The sequence below is a fragment of the Microcaecilia unicolor genome, unplaced genomic scaffold (genome assembly GCF_901765095.1).
Source record: "Microcaecilia unicolor unplaced genomic scaffold, aMicUni1.1, whole genome shotgun sequence".
In the NCBI taxonomy this organism is placed as follows: Eukaryota; Metazoa; Chordata; class Amphibia; order Gymnophiona; family Siphonopidae; genus Microcaecilia; species Microcaecilia unicolor.
The window spans coordinates 5046-21740 of record NW_021963768.1 but is presented as its reverse complement, the minus strand read 5'-3'; the positions used below and the strand labels follow the sequence as shown (position 1 = coordinate 21740).

The following is a 16695-nucleotide window of genomic DNA, read 5'->3' as shown; positions in this document are numbered from 1 at the left end:
TACCGCCGCTTTGTAAAAGGGGCCCTGAGTTTGCTGCAAATAGAAAGTAACGCAAACAATAAGGGTATGAATTTCTTTTATTATATTTATTTCATAGATTTATATTATGTAAATTCCAAAAATATTAGTTATGTTATTTTAATATTTTAAGATAAACACCAGAGCTTGCATTCAAATACCTAAAACAAGGACTCTTCCTGGTGTATAGTATTTTTCAGTCTTGCCAGTGGGCTTTTAAGAACATCTATGAGTAGAGAGATGTGGTAGTAGCCATGTTAGTCCACTTCTAAAGCCAGTCAGTAGAAATGGAATAAAATAAAACATAGAAAAGAAAATAAGATGATACCTTTTTTATTGGACTAACTTAATACATTTTTTGATTAGCTTTTGAAAGAAGGGCTACCTTCGAAAGTTAATCAGGAAATGTATTAAGTTAGTCCAATAAAAAAGGTATCATCTTATTTTCTTTTCTATGTTTTATTTTATTCAAGAACATCTATCAAACTATCAGTATGTGTGGTGGAATAATACTGATTGTCTTTCTGAAAGAAAAATACTATAGGGGGTATGTACATCATGCAACATCAAGGATAGGCAGAGTGTTTGTTGGTGGGCTGCTTGGATTGCAATCTCATTTTATATATAAAAAAGAAATATTTATTTATCACTTTTTGTTTTCCACATATATCCTATGCAGATCACAACAGAATAGTGCTACTGCTATTATTTATTATTTCTATACTGTTTCTAGATTTATGCTGCTTTACTTAAAGATAGCAGTTCAGCCTAGATTAAGTTGCAAATAGTTGACATCTTATTTTTTGTTCAGAACCTAGCATAATCTCAATTTTCTTTAAAACAGTGCTGGACCTAAAGGAGATAATATTTATGAATGGAGATCTACTATACTTGGACCTCCAGGATCTGTATATGAAGGGGGTGTTTTTTTTCTGGACATCACCTTTTCGTCGGATTATCCGTTCAAACCACCAAAGGTAAGGAACTAAATGTTTGTATGCTGTGTTCAATTACATTTATAGAATTCATGAAAGTACTGTCTAAAATTATAATATATAAGTTCAGTTGTACACCTTGAGAAGATATGGTGTGATATAATACTTTATGTAAGAAACATAACTCCTCCAGCAAAGCGGTTTGCAAGAACATTTTTTTTTTTTTAGTTTTTCTCACTAATTTCTTTCCCAGTGGTCTCCATTACTTTTTGCTAGAGAAACTGAAGATTTTTCTAACAATTTTAAGGCTGTAAAACAAATTCAGGTGTATAAGATCACTGTAAATTGATTAATACAGTATTCTTGAATCTGTTTGTGAGCTTCAGGACAACCTCACCTTAAAATACAAAATGAGTCTGATGCCCCCTTCTGGTATCAAAATGCAAAGGTAAATCAGAATGTTTGATGGTGCCTAGGTGTAAAAGTTAAATAACAGAAGACTAAAAAAATACAGATGCAGCTGTATGACAGAGACAGTTTTCTTTATCCATGTGGTGGATATAAATGGGGTGGGTAAAAGAAGATAAAATAACTATTACATTGGAAAAACAATTTGACTATAACTGCTGTATGGCAAGGAATAGCACCTTCACAGTTCAAAGTGTGTTTTCCAATTTAAGATCCATTTTGCATAAAAGTCATCTAAAAAGTATGTAAAAAAAGAAAGCAGCTCTGCCTTTGTATTCCACAGTATTTAAGGAATCACAGCCAGAAAAGAGTTCTAAACTGTAAAAATGATTTGTTATGGGATTTTAAATAGATACAAGGTATGTATTAATACTTGTCACGTTTATGCCTTTTAAAATTTGCGATGGGCAATTATAGTTTAGAATTTACTGATGCTTTTTTTTTGGGGGGGGGGGCTTGGCAGTTTCTTCTCTAGATGCCAAAAGCCTTCATTTGTAACTACTTGGGAAGTTTTCTTCTGTTTTACCTCTTCCCAATCAACATCAGGGTTCACTGCAATCATGGACTTTAAATCCAGCCACTAAGCATCACAGTTGTACAGTGACTAGAATTCCTTCATTCCCCAGCCTGCTTTAAGAGGAGAAGACATGACCCAAGAATCAAACCCAGGCTGCTGAGGCAACCCTACTGTGCATGTTCAAACAAGTAATGCATTTTAGAAAACTGTTTTTAAATTTGAAACTTATAGCAATACAACAAAAATAAAATATTTAACATTACCATCAATATGAACTACACAGCACACAATAAATTACAATGGGTTGCTTCACTTCTGCATGTTTTGACGTATTTTTGGTGAGTAAAAGATTTCCCAAATAGCAGCTGTCACAAAAGGAGATGATCAGCTGCCATTCAGTGTCATTTCTGACTTGTAAAAAGATATTTGTAGCAGCTTGAAAGAAAAAAGTATTTGCTCTATGAAAGAGGCAAAGGAAGCTTATAGATTCTGTTACAGCAGGGTTCGCCAAACTATAACCTGCAGACCAAAACCAGCCCACAGACCCATTTTCCCAGCCTGCCTGGTACTCCCCAAGCCACATTGCTTCTGACCCATACCAGTGCGGCCACTACATCCAGCATCTTTCTCTAGCCTTCGCTCCACCTAAGGTTCTGCATCTCTCCCTCTCTCTTCTCTTCCTCCCACCTTCTACTACTACTACTACTACTACTTAGCATTTCTATAGCGCTGCCAGGGTTACGCAGCGCTGTACAAGTTTAAATATGGGGAGGACAGTCCCTGCTCAAGAGAGCTTACAATCTAAAGGTAACAAACTAAGTAGACAGTGTAGGTCTCATGAATGGGGAAGGTGGTTATGCGCCAAAAGCAAGGGAGAAGAGATGGGCTTTAAGTAAGGACTTGAAAATGGGCAGGGAGGGCGCATGGCGTATAGGCTCGGGAAGTCTTTTCCAGGCATAAGGTGATGCGAGGCAGAAGGGGCAGAGTCTGGAGTTAGCGGTGGTGGAGAAGGGTACAGTCCTGTCACTGCATAAATAGAGCAATTTAACAAACACTACCTCTCGCCATTCCTAGGGCCTTTCCTTTGCTGTATCCTTTCCTTTCAGACTCAACTTCCTCTTTCGAATGGGAGCACACATATACATGTGCTGTATCTGGTTGTAAAATCAATGAAAGAAGATGTCTCCCAGGAGTCTTGTAACAGAAAAGAGCATATGAATCGTCTGTTGAATAAATTTGATCCAAAAGCATTTAGCCTCCGGGATATCTGTGTCAAAGAACTTTGAATCTCCACGAGATGCTGGAGGTATACCCACATCTAGAAGCATCAGTCCTCAGATCTGGACACCAGTAAGCTAGGGAGATATTGCATCCCCTATCTCCACCCAATGAAATCAAAGGATTATGCTCCATATGTACTGACATCCTGGGGAGAGAGAGGGAATGCTGATACTAAGCATAGAGTGAAAGCAAAGATACATAGACATTGACCCGATCATATGATGCTGAAAGCAGGGAAATACTGGCTGCAGCCATACATCTTCCCAGGTATCCCCTCTGAAAGAGCTGCTTAAGGAGAACTACCTGAGTCTTCAAAGGCTTAGGTTACTGTGCCAGCACTCCTTAGTGTCCACTTCCCCTGCCTCCCACCAAGTTCAATAAGAGGATCCAGGAAATGTTCAACAATCAGCTTGCTGGCATTGGTGCAGTGGCAATGTAGACAGAGGTACAATCAATCCTGGAGGCTTTAACTGCACTTACTGACATTTTATTGGTACCAGTGGACTCCACAGCTTCTAGTATTGTGCTGGCTGCACCAGTGTCAAATATCTAATGTATCAAGGGAAAGGGTGGAATCTCCCCTGTGCATTAAGTGGCATGAAACTGTAGACCCCTATATAATCAGTTGAATAACTTTTAGAATTTTCACTAATAGTTGCATTTCATTTATTTGAACACTTAACCTGTTTTACAAAAGCACAGGGCAAGATACATAATATAAACTCAAGAAAGCACAATAAAGCATTAAAAACATACAATTAAATAAAATAGTAAATAAGCAATCTTCATGGACACCAAAACTCAATATACTTGGGCTGCTTTTTCCATTTATAAAAATGAGGAAGCCTATTTGCTAAGCTGTACTAAAACAGCACTAGAAGCACTGTTTTACGGTGGGAGGGAACCTTTGCTTGAATACCTTCTACATCTGAAAACTAACTCTGTAAGGGTTCATCTTAATGCACTCGGTGCTTACCGTCATCATGTAAAAGGTAAACATATCTGTGATCAATCCTCAGTTACCAGGTTTTTTCAGGGCTTCATTTCAGCTAAAGCTTCCCATCAAGCCACCTACTCTGTCTTAAGATCTCAATGTGGTATTAATCCAATTAATGAAAACACTTCAGCCACTAGACTGTTATGAACTGAAGTACTTCACCTGGAAAATCATATTTTTGATGGCAGTGGCGTGGCCACGGGTCAGTGCTCCATTGATGTGGCTGACGGGGATCCGCAAACCACACCAGCTGAAGACCTCCTCTCAGCAGAAAGAGCACTTATGCCCTGTGCAGTTAGCTGCAGTGTTCCCATGCTGCTGACGCTCGACCCTTCGCGCATGCTCAGTTTGCGCACATGTGCAGAGGTTGGCTGTGTCAGCGACTCTGAGACACTGCTGGCAGTGGCACAGGGTATAAATACTTCTTCTGCCAGGAGGAGGTCTTCAGCTGGTGGGGCTTGCGGATCCCCACCAGCTCAGCTATTTCTTTTCTTTTGGTTTTTGGGCAGTGGGGGTGGGAGGGGTTGAGGAAGAGATTAATTTTTGGGCCCACCCTCTATCTACGTTTACATACTGAGTGCAATGAGATTATGTTTAAACACGGTGAAGTTGCAGAATTTACAGCAATTTTTACATGTTCAAAAATGTGTGCACTGTAAAATTACCATTATTTGAAAAAAAAAAAAAAAACACGGGTACCAGCTTACTGTTAATGACGTCACAGTGGCGTAGACTTTTGTCTGGGGAGCAATGTTGGAGGCCTATCACAAGTTCCACCCAAAGCTGCAAACAATCACTGAACTCAAAGAAGTGCTGCAGATGGTTTGGGACATCCTGCCACAAGGACCAATTGGCAAGGCTGTTGAGAATTTCCCAAAGTGACTGAAGGCCTGTGTTAAAGCTGGGGGTGGACACTTTGAGCATTCACAGTGATTGTGAAATTCTGACACATTGTTAATTGTATCGTTTGAATAATGTTATTTTACTGTGTTTTACTTCAAACATTTTTAACATGCAGAAATCTCTAAGTAGTAATGCTAAAATGTCAGTCAAATTAACATAGCTTAAGGTAATTAAATGTTGTTTGACAGTAATATGTTAAGTATGATGACTAAATAAGTACGTAAAATTTCTCATTGAAATTCAGAGCAGTTGCTGAGAAAACTGCAAAAAAACTCTAGGGGTTTTTTTTTTTTTTTTTGCCTCACCCTGTACATTACCGCACGCTAACTGATTAGCACATAAGCCCTTACTTCCTACAAAATAGGTATTGGTAAGTGCTCACGTCCCAATATTTTTAATAGCCACACACTAATGACAAAATTAGCTCATGGGCATTAATTCCAAAAATAGGAAAATCAGCCATTTTCTGGCTGTGATAAAAATGACCTTCATAATGACGCGCTAAGGACACTTTAATGCATCTTAGTAAAAGGACCCCTATATTTACTATTCAAATGTTTGATGTATTGTTTTCATCCAGTTTTATTTTTCTTTTATGTTGTTTTGTCCTAATGTTAACAGTTGATTGTGACTATCTGCATGGATCTTTCCTGTCTGAAAATAGAATTATTTTCATTCTTTGATTAGCTTGTACACCACTTTGGCCTGCCCGTCAGATAAGGCAGTATAGAAAGTGCAAATAATTTATAAACATAAAGTATGTATTATTTTTTTCTTTCTCTTATAACTGTTTAAATTGTAGTACAATTTTTTTTGTTCTAGGTTACGTTTCGTACCAGAATCTATCACTGTAATATCAACAGTCAGGGAGTCATCTGTTTGGATATTTTGAAAGACAACTGGAGTCCAGCTTTGACTATTTCAAAGGTTTTGCTGTCTATTTGTTCTCTGTTGACGGATTGCAACCCTGGTAAGTATATTATGTTACGTTTTTGATAGGTGTGCCACAGATGTCAAACTAACCTATTGACAGCACTATACAATATTTTTGATAAATATAACATGAAGGGTCCTGTTTACTAAAGTGTGCTAGCGTTTTTTAGTGCACGCTAAACACTAGAGTCATCCATATGTTCTTACGGGCAACTTAGCGTTTAGTGCGCGCTAAAAATGCTAGCATGCCCTTAGCGCATGCTAATCATTGGCATGCCCTAAAAACGCTAGTGTGGCTTAGTAAACAGGGCCCAAAGTGTGCAACAGTATAAATCACTGGTAAGAATAAAAATAGAGCAACTTGTTCAGTATGTCTAAGAATTAAGGCATTTGGTTTTTCAGTTGAAATTTTATTTTATTATTTATTTATTTATTAGCATTTGTATCCCACATTATCCCACCTCTTTGCAGGCTCAATGTGGCTTACAATATATAGTGGAAAGTGGAAATGAGAGGAGAGTTAATATTAGTGTGGCTTCCTGATGTGAGCCAGATAGAATGAGAAGAAAGGGAAGGTTATTCAACACACAGACACAAAATAGCACACCTAAGATACTTTGATGATCCTGGCTACTAGTGCAACATTGTGGTGCAGACCAAACGATAAAAGTCCATAAAACAATTTGTTCACCACAACATGTAATCAGAAAAGCTAAAAGTCTGACATAGCCATATTTTGGCCACGCGAGGGCAGCATCAGGGCATAAAAGAACTGTAATAATCAAAAACATATGCTAGTAAAAATCATAAACTAAATGATATAATAATAATTTAAAACTATATATCTAAACTACACATACTGAATAAAATATAAAGTGTCTAGACATATTAAATAAACATAAATATTCTAACAACATCTGTTTAAAAGCCTCATAGAGGTGAAATAAAGAGAAACATCCAAGTGGTGTATTCAAACAGTGTTACCTACATGGCAGAAGCTAAAATAATCATAAATACAATAAAAAAAATAGGAGCTAAAAGCCTCAAAAGACTGCTTAAAATATTTCATTGTGAAAGATAGGAAAAGGTAACTTACCTGCTCTCTCCAACATAGCAGCCTGTAATGTCAGCTTGTTGTGATAGGCAACCAATTGTGCTGGTAATTCTTTGCAGCCTTTATACTTTGACACCTTTTGAATTCCTCACTCTCCAGGACTGCCATGTTATTTAGACCAGCTGAACCAATGAAGACTCATCAGCCTTCACTGGTCCTTAGTCCAGCTCTCCTGACACCAGGCCTCTGCATGGCCTTCTGGGATTTGTAGTTTAAAATCTTGTCACAAGAACCTCTGCTTTTGGGTGCCTGAATTTATGCAGGAATATTTTCCTTGCCTCTGTGCCTTCATGTTAATAGACACTGTTGGTTGCCTATCACAGTACACACTAGGATAATTAGAGAGGGTATAAGGGAATAAGCAATCATTAAAAAATACACGGACAGATGTTTAAAAAGACTTATTTAGTTGGTGCTGATACCAGCCACAAAAAGTCTTTTTAATATTTTGAGCTACTTGCATGATTTTATGTATGTAAACCACAGCTGTGAGTTATATGCATAAAAGATGTGTTAGGAGGCTGGGTTAGGAGTGGGCTGGAAAACTTGTAGAAATGTTATATGGAGAACGACAAAATTCATCCACCCTCTGCATAACTTCAAAACTTTGGCAACTGAGTGGAGGTTCAGATGCAGGCCAGGTCCTCTTCCCTTATGCGTCCTTGGTTGGGAACCCTTGCGGGCTCATCAGAGAGAATGGTGAGGTTGGGGGACTTGTTACCAAGCTAGGAGAATTCCCTGGTGGTCCAGCTGTTCTAGTACCAAGAGTTTGGTCAGCTCATTAGTTTAGTGTCTGAAGCATTGTGTATCATGGCATCATTCCAGGTGGAGCCCTCAGATGAGGGTCCCATCCTTAGAGGGCCTCCAGAGGCTACCTTAGATTTTTTTACTTCATAGGGACCTCTCCAAGATGATACTGGCCAAATGGGAGGTCCTGGAAGGTATTCTCCAGGGCACTAGGCTCTTGTGTAGGCTTTGCTTGATGCCTCGCAAAGACCTTGACAAACTCTTCTTGCTTCCTGCTGATGACCAAGAAGATGACTATCCGGTTGAAGGGGGCTCTGCGCTGAAAGATGCCATGGCAGGACAGTAGAAAAGTTCCTTAAGCAGGTCTTTGTCCCCTTAGCAATTGGGGTCCAGGTCTAGGTGTTTGGGGTCTATGCGGCCCATGCTCTTCTGTGCTACATTCAGCAACCACCAGAGTCTCTTTCATTATCATTTCAAAATTTTATGTCTTACTTGCATAGCATATTACCAAAATGCTCCCTCCTATCTTTCCTCCCTTGCCATTCCTTACACCCCTTCTTGCTCTCTTAGATCTCTAGATGCTCACCATCTTGTGCTACCAGGTCCCAGACAAGCTAGATTTCAATCCACTCGTAGGTCAGCCTTTTACTTCCTGGTCCCAGTACGTTGGAATGATCTTGCCCTGCTTCACAGTGAAGCATCATTGACTAAATTTAAAAGCTTTTTGAAGACTTATATTTTAAAGCTTGCTTTCAGCAGTTTAGCTTTGGGGGTACAAACTTTCTTCTAAGCATGTTTGTAGTTGGTTCTCCTGTCTGTCTGAGGTTGTGCATGGTATATCTTTCCTAACAAACACTGGTGTCCCATTTCAGTATACTTTCTTATATCTTTTTAGATTGTACACCAAAACGTCAGTGGTGGCCTTTCGTGCCACATATGTATTGTGACCTTATCTGTATCTTCTCTTGGTGTCGGGACACTGGTGATTGTGGCTGTGGCACTGAGGCAGCATTGTATCCTCAAAGGTGCGCTTAAGCAAGCTTCCATTTAGGAGCGGGTTACTCTTTGCTAAAAGAAAAGTTGGTGAAGGACCTGGGTGAGGCCAGGCCCCAGGGGTTCTCAGAGGATCACACAGCACTTTGCCTCAGGGATAGGGCTTGGTCAAAGGACAGGGGTCGCTTTTGGCTCAGTAGGGCAGCCTTAGGGCCTACCAACAGTGTCAAATTTCCAAAAGGGCTTACCCTTTATGGGGCTCAGAGGTTGAGGGATTCTGGAACCACCTCGCTTTGCAGTTCCTAACAGGGGCCCCCAGTGAGGGTCAGCATCAATTCCTTGTGATACTGGTGGTCTTGGACTGGCCCAATCAAGCTTGGTACACCTGCGTGATGGGGCTCCCGCTGCTGAGGTGACAAGGGATCCTGTGGCAGGGCCTGGCAGTTATGGAGAACCCTGATCCCTTCTGGCTGATGACTCAGCCCTTGAGAGGAGTCCTTTCAGGAAGAGGGCCTACTCCTCTTCTTTCCTCTGCTCAAGGCCCAGAACGGTCTACATCTTTGACATATTTCCGAATTTCAAGGGTCTTTGTGCACTGGTGCACTAAGCATGGGAGCTTTCCCCCTGACAGGCACAAGTTCCAGCTATTATGGAGTTCTTGCAGACAGGTCTGGAGCAAGGCTTGGCCCTAAGCTGTCTGAAGGTCCATGTGGGCTCCCTATTTCATGTGAGTCAGTTCTTCTCCCAGTCCTTTTTTGGAGCAGGAGAGCTCAAAGTCATCTCAGAAGCTTCATCAGCTGGATATCCGCAGAGTGTGGCTGCATTGTCTGGCGGTGTTCAAACTCCTTCTGATGTCAAATAGACTTTTCGTGTTGTTTTTAGGGGGCACATAAAGGGCATGTGGCTTCTAAACCCTCCATAGCATGATGGATTAAGACTAAATTGAGGCACAAACTTTGACGAATGTGTTTTAGTGGACCCACAGGCTTTTTCTACTCTGTTCAGATGGCTTCAATGATGGTGGGTCTGGGCTTTCACCCTGGAAGAGATGTTCAAGGTGGTGGCACTGGTCCTCACTATGGGGCCCTTTTTGCAGCGTGGCACCAAACGAGATGACGTGCCAGGCTACCATGCCACCATGCCTCCCCCTGACGACCGGTAATTTCAGATTTGGTACAGCGCCCGTAACACCTAGGTGTTTATTTATTTCCTCCCACGTGCGGTGTTTCTTGGTGGTAATCGGCAGTTGGCGAGCACCAATTGGTCACCTGCGCTGGTAGCTCGTGAGCCCTTACCGCTAAATCAATGGGTGGCGTTAAGGGCTCAGACGAGTTTTCAGTGTACACTGTTTCAGTTTTACCACATGCCCTTTTCCAGTCCCATTTAAAAAAAAAAAAAAAAAGCTATTTTTTGCAGCATGTGGTAAAAACTGGCCCGGCATGCACCAAAAACATGCACCTACACCACTACACACCACTTTTTACTGCTGCCTTAGTAAAAGGGCCCCTATATTCCTTGTGTACAGCACTATAAGATTGATGTTGTAGCCAAGTGTGTTGCTGCCTTAGGCAGTTATTGTCTTCCCCAGCCTAGTAACACATTGATTTTGTACATCCCATTTGTTGGACATTAATTTCCTTCCTTTTTCTGCTAGACCAATTCAAAGCCTACCCTAGAAGACTTGCAGTGGTAAGGGATAAACTTTCCAATTTACTCTGCTCTCTCCCTTTGTTAATTTGGAATAGTGGGTTTCGTAATATATATGCTACAGTGGTTTCTGTGAAGTTCAAATGTGTGTGGTAAGGAGGGGACCAGGTGTCTGCTTTGGCAGTAGCATACTGGAGAATTCCAGGCAGCACCAAACCTTATACTGGGTGAATGTCATTGGAATAATCAGTATTTCTACCTTCATCTTCTGATAGTGGGGGTTCAACCTTTTGGTTGGACTGGTGTAGCAGGACTCATAAAAAACAAAATTAATAGGCATGAATAAATATTCTTTTTATTGTCAAATGCTCCACTGCATTTTGTACCATGATTTGTGGGTATATCACAAGCATGTAGATGAGATGAAATATTTTTTTCCTCTGACTTTGCTCTCATTTGAGGATGCAAAGATGGAGGCACAATTCAGCTTAGATAAGAGATGGTGTGGAGGAAGAGAGGTTGGAGAATTAGTATTTTGGGATCAGTTTACATTGGTAAATATGAAACAGGTTGGTTTATTTATTTTGCACGCGCGCGCGTGTGTGTGTATATTTACTCACTCCATGGCTTCAATAGGAAGAGAGGTTTTTTGGAAGTTTCCTCAGTGATTTGATCAATGCTTCACTTAGGGAAGGTGTTTTCCCAGCTAACTTAAAAGTATGAGATATTAGGTCTCTTCTGAGAAAGCATGGTTAGATTCAACAGCTTTGGAAAATTAATATCCAATTTCTAAATTTGCCTGTCTTGGATAAATTCGATAGAGCAGATGGTGCAGAGTCCAGGTACAATTGTTTCTGAAAAAAATAACAATTCATATCTCATATCAGCCTGGGTTTTTAGCTGCGATACTTTCCCAAAAGCTGCTTATTTCAGTGATAGGTATATGGTTAAATGGGCCTGCTGAAGGAGTGAAAGACTCATTATGTTCCAATATTTATGGATGTTTCTGTGCTTTTGACATGATGAATCACTCTACATTGATTACCGAATTGAGGGAACTGGGGTCAAAGGGATCAGTATTGACTTGTTTTCCTTTTTTGATGGGGCGGGAATTTCAAATAAAGTGGGATGAAAGTGTTCCCCTGATGAGTTCCACAGAGATCACCACTTTCACATTTATTGTTCAATATATTATTTATTGCTGTTAGACAGATTATTGCATAGTTGGAGGTTGGATTTCCACATTTATGCAGATGACGTGATGGTCTTTACTCCATTGATGATCTTGGTAGGTGTTTAACAACTGGCATTGTTGAAAAATTTCCACAGGCGTCAGTTTTCTATCTCTAAATGAAAAAGGCAGAAGTTACATTCTTACAATTTTAAGACCTGCATGCTCACCCAGTTCATTAGAGGTAAATGGGGTGAATGTTTTGGTCGTTCTTAAGTATGCTACATGAGTATGCTGATATCTTCTCATCTTTCTTGCGCCCTCAGATGGCAAATATGGTGAAGCTGGTGTTTTTAAGCCTTAGTTATTGCAAAAAAAATAAAAATTTTACTGAAGCCACAGGATTTTAGGTTGGTTGTAAAAGCAATAGTAACACTGTTTTTTCACTTCTGTGTCTAGGCCTTTCAGAATAGATATTAAATTCTTTATTTGGATCAGAATGCAACTGCCTGTTTAATAACAGGGCATAGCAGAACAAAACATATTACCCCAAGACTTTTGTCAGTTATGTTGGTGACCCATAAGATTTCATAAACAATTTAAAATCCTGGTCCTTGTATGTAAAAATATTAAAGGTAGAGTCCACCAGAGCTGTCTAATCTATTAGTCGGACATTACACTACTCAGGCATTACAATCAGCTATATAATTTTTTCTTTTAGTGTAGTTCTCAAGATTTCCCACTAGTACAGAGCGAGGATGTTATTTATTTAATAAGAAAGTTTACTACATCCTACTGTGATGTGGATATCTGTCCAATCTGTCTTTTAAAAACTCCACCCCCCCCCCCCCAAAAAAAAAAACTTTAGTATCAAATTTAGGAGCTCTTTTACTAAATGGTGTTAAGCCCTAACACGCGCATAACATGTGAAAAACAGGCTACTGCAGAATTAGTTAAAATGTTTTGCAGTATTCTGCTTGTTAGCATGCGCTAACTTGCACATTAGCTATTTTTTAATAATATCTTTAGGAGGGGGTGTATTATGTGTCGAGATTGGCATTGAAGCATTAACCAATTAGGGGCCCTTTTACTAAGGCGTGCCAAAAAAATGGCCTGCGTTGGTGTAGGCACATGTATTGGACGCACCCAGGTCCATTTTTCAGCATGCCTGCAAAAAAGGGCTTTTGGGGGGGGGGGGGGTGCAAAAGTGGACGTGCGGCAAAATAAAAATTGGCACGTCCATTTTGGGCCTGAGACCTTACCACCACCCATTGACTTAACAGTAAGGTCTCTCACATTAACCAGGCGGTAATCGTTAGTGCGCGAGCACTGCCAATTACCGCCCAGTTAGCGCCACATGGTAGAAAATAGAAATTGTTTTCTGCCACGTGTCAAAATTAGAATTACTGCCCACAGCACGCAGTAGCCGGGCGGTAGTTCTAATTTGACGTATGTTGTGCGCTCTTAGGTGCCTACGCACCTTATTAAAAGGACCCCTAATGCTGAGTTAATGCAGGAGCACTTAGCACCTCCTAAATAGGAGTTGGTAACTGCTTATGTATTAACTTTTCACAAGTAATGCACGCTAATGCGAACATTAGTGCAAGACCTGAAAAAACTTATTCAAAATTCCTTAACTAAATAAATAAATTAAATTGTACCGCGTTAAACCAGTAAGCCCAGATCGTAATGCCTTTTTAGTAAAAGGGCCCCATTGTTTGAAATTTTGGACCAGTTGCATCTATTCCCATTTTTAACTAAGAGTACAGAAGAGACTGGTAGCCAAATATCTTACTTATTATTTGGAACAGCATGACATATTACAGCTTTCACAATCAAGGTTTAGAAGAGGTTACAGTACTGAAACAGTCTTAGGAACTTTGGTTTCTAATATTAGATACATGATGAGTAAAGAAAATTAGGTAGTGATAATGTAGTTGTATTCAATTTAGTTGATCATAAATTATTGTTGCAAATCTTAAATGAGATAGATATTACTTGAAGGGTGTTATCATGGTTAGAAGGTTTTCTTACTATGAGAAAGTATTGTGTCATATGCTAGATATGTTATCTGACTCATGGAATGTTTTTTGCAAGGTGCCCCAGGGTTCCCTGCTATCACCTATCTTGTTTAATTATCTGATGAGGTCTTAAGGAGAGAGTTTAAATAAGGAGGGAGTGGATTGGTAGAAGTATTAGCTATCCAGAAGGTATTACTTTGCTGGTTCTGCTCCCTGAGGCGTTACTTGAAATTGAGAAAAAAAAATTGGATTATTTCTTAAAGTTGAACACTGGGTATCTTTTAATCTGTTAACACTTAATAAAGATAAATCAAAATTCCTCTGTCTGGGTTCCCCATGAGCTATGTCAAAGGTTATCTATAGGTGGAGTTAGTTTTCCTGTTGAATAGTCATTAAAGATCTTAGGGATAATATTAGATTCCACACAGTCCTTATCTTCTCATCTGAACAACCTGATTAGAAAGTCGTTTTTGACATTATGCCAGCGTTAGGATTAGACATCTTTTTGAAGTTGAGTAATATAGAATTTAGTACAAGCTGTAGTACTAACACAGGTTATTTACTTTAATGTCATCTATTCAGTTTGGTCTGCGCCTTTGTGTAGAAAGTTACAGACATTGCAGTGGTAGGTTGTTATGTTCAGCCTCTCACTTAGAATGAAGCAATTCTGTTGCTTCAACAACTGCACTTGCTTCCTATAGAGGCGCAAGTTGTTTTTAAACTATGTACTTTCATATTTAAAATTGTTTTACGGTCATGCGCAGAGTATATGGTGTTTTGATGCCTCCATTGTTAGGACAGAACGATAGACCTTTTCAAACTCCATTTGTATTTCACTTCCCAAGTCCTAAGGGAATAAGGTGAAAAAAAAGAGTTTTAAACAATCGTTACCTTAACAGATAGCTAAAGTTTGGAGAATTGTCCCAATCAAGATCAGATCAGTTACAAATTACATGTTTTGTAGAAGGCTAAAAACTTGTTTATTTCAGAAGTTATGACTACAATTTATTTTACCTTTTTTAGGGGTCCTTTTACTAAGGTGCGCCAAAAAAATGGCCTGTGCTGGTGTAGACGCGTGTATTGGACACGCAGGTCCATTTCTCAGCTTACCTGCTAAAAAGGCATTTGGGGGGGGGGGGCAAAAATGTACGTGCAGCAAAATAAAAATTGGCACACATTGGGACTGAGACCTTACCACCACCCATTGACCTAGCGGTAAAATCTCACGCGTTAACTGGACAGTGATGGTCTACATGCGTACTATGCCAATTACCACCCGGGTAGTGCCTAGTGGATGCACATTAAAAATTAAATTACCGCCCAGGCCTCGAGGTAGCCGGGTGGTAGTTCAAAATTGACACGTGTTTGTGCTTACGTAGCTTAGTAAAAGGCCCTTTAATGTTTTATCAGTTGTATTTCCTAGTAATTGACTAGTCTCTTTGGTTGTAATCTGCAGCAAACTACCAGGTATCTTGGGGAATACAAGTGATGTTGTTGTTTTTTTTTTTTTTTAATTGTAACCTGGACTGGCCACTGTGTGGGCTAGATGGACCCTTGGTCTGACCCAGTAAGGTAGCTCTTATATTCTTATTTCCAATGTTTCTTAAGAGATCTTTTCGTAAGCTGTGTTAAGCAGCTAGCATGGTTTTATGGGATTGTATGTTGAGGGGATATCACCGGGGGCTGGGGAAGTGTCAGAGGGATTAGATGGTGGGGGTGTAGAAGAGGATGTATTACCACATCAGGGCTATGCTATCTTTATTTCTGGTTGGATCTGCATTGAATTATGTGCAGGGACAGATAGCGCTGGAGCACCCATGCTGCATGTAACATGGTGCTGTGCAGTAAGTGTCTGTCCTGTGCATTAAATGCAGAGCAAATACTGGATAAACCTCCTGCATTTATTGCACTTTAGTAAAAGGACCCCTTAGTGTGTGAGATGGGTCATTAATGAATGAATTAAATGAATATAAATCTGATTTATTGTATAGATTAATACACAAAAGTAAAATCATTTTCATGATAAGCATTAAGTAATCTTAAGTTCAAACATAGTATGATTAGATGAAATCAATGAATTTGTTCTAATATACTATTCTTTCTGTCTTAATTTTACAGCTGATCCTCTGGTTGGAAGCATAGCTACTCAGTATTTGACCAACAGAGCAGAACATGACAGGATAGCCAGGCAGTGGACCAAGAGATATGCTACATAAATTGTTTGACTACATGTGCAATGTGAAGGAGCAGGAGGCAACTTTGCAATGTGCAACAAATCTTTATAGCCTTTACAATACGGACTTCTGTGTATATGTTATATTGATTCTACTCTTTGCTTTTATCCTATGAAGACTGGGATATTGCCCAAAAGGTAAATGCTATCAAGAGTAGAACTTTGTAGCTGTAGATTAGTTATGTTAAAATGCCTACTTGCAAGTCTTGCTTCTTTGGGATATCAAAATGTATTTTGTGATGTACTAAGGATACCGTTCCTGAAGTCAACCAAATATTATGGTGCATTTTAGCCTAATTCATTATCTGTATGAAATTATTAAAGGTAGCTGTAGATTACTAGGAATTATGTCATTTGTATTAAACCCAGATCTATTTCCAATTATGTGGTACATGCTGTTGTGAAAACTGTTTTATCTTTTGTCAGTTTGTACTGAAAGAATTTAATTTTTCCCTTTGTAGCTCAGAGAGCACCCAATGTATTGCCCACAAATACAATAAACATGTTCCTCTAAGGTGTAGTTTCATTGTTTTCCACTTTTAACTTTTTTTGCCTTGATACAATGATTCTTTGTTGTTGTTTCATATATCTCTGTATTATTCTATACAAATATGAATTCCCAAGTAGAAGCTTTCTAAAGAAGAATTTACATCTTAATGTATTTAACAATTATTTTCCAGTTCCGTGTTTCAAGCATATTATTAAAAACATTCTTGA

At 39.4% G+C, this 16695-nt stretch overlaps 1 protein-coding gene across 1 annotated transcript; it reads left to right on the top strand.

Moving 5' to 3' along the window:
* Positions 1-857: 857 nt before the first annotated feature.
* LOC115459618 (ubiquitin-conjugating enzyme E2 E3-like) lies at positions 858-16492 on the top strand (the record flags this gene model as incomplete). Its single annotated transcript, XM_030189428.1, has 3 exons — positions 858-995; positions 5942-6089; positions 15864-16492. Coding segments are annotated over 3 exons (384 nt in total), but the record flags the coding sequence as incomplete, so codon positions are not given.
* Between the last annotated feature and the right edge of the window lie 203 nt (positions 16493-16695).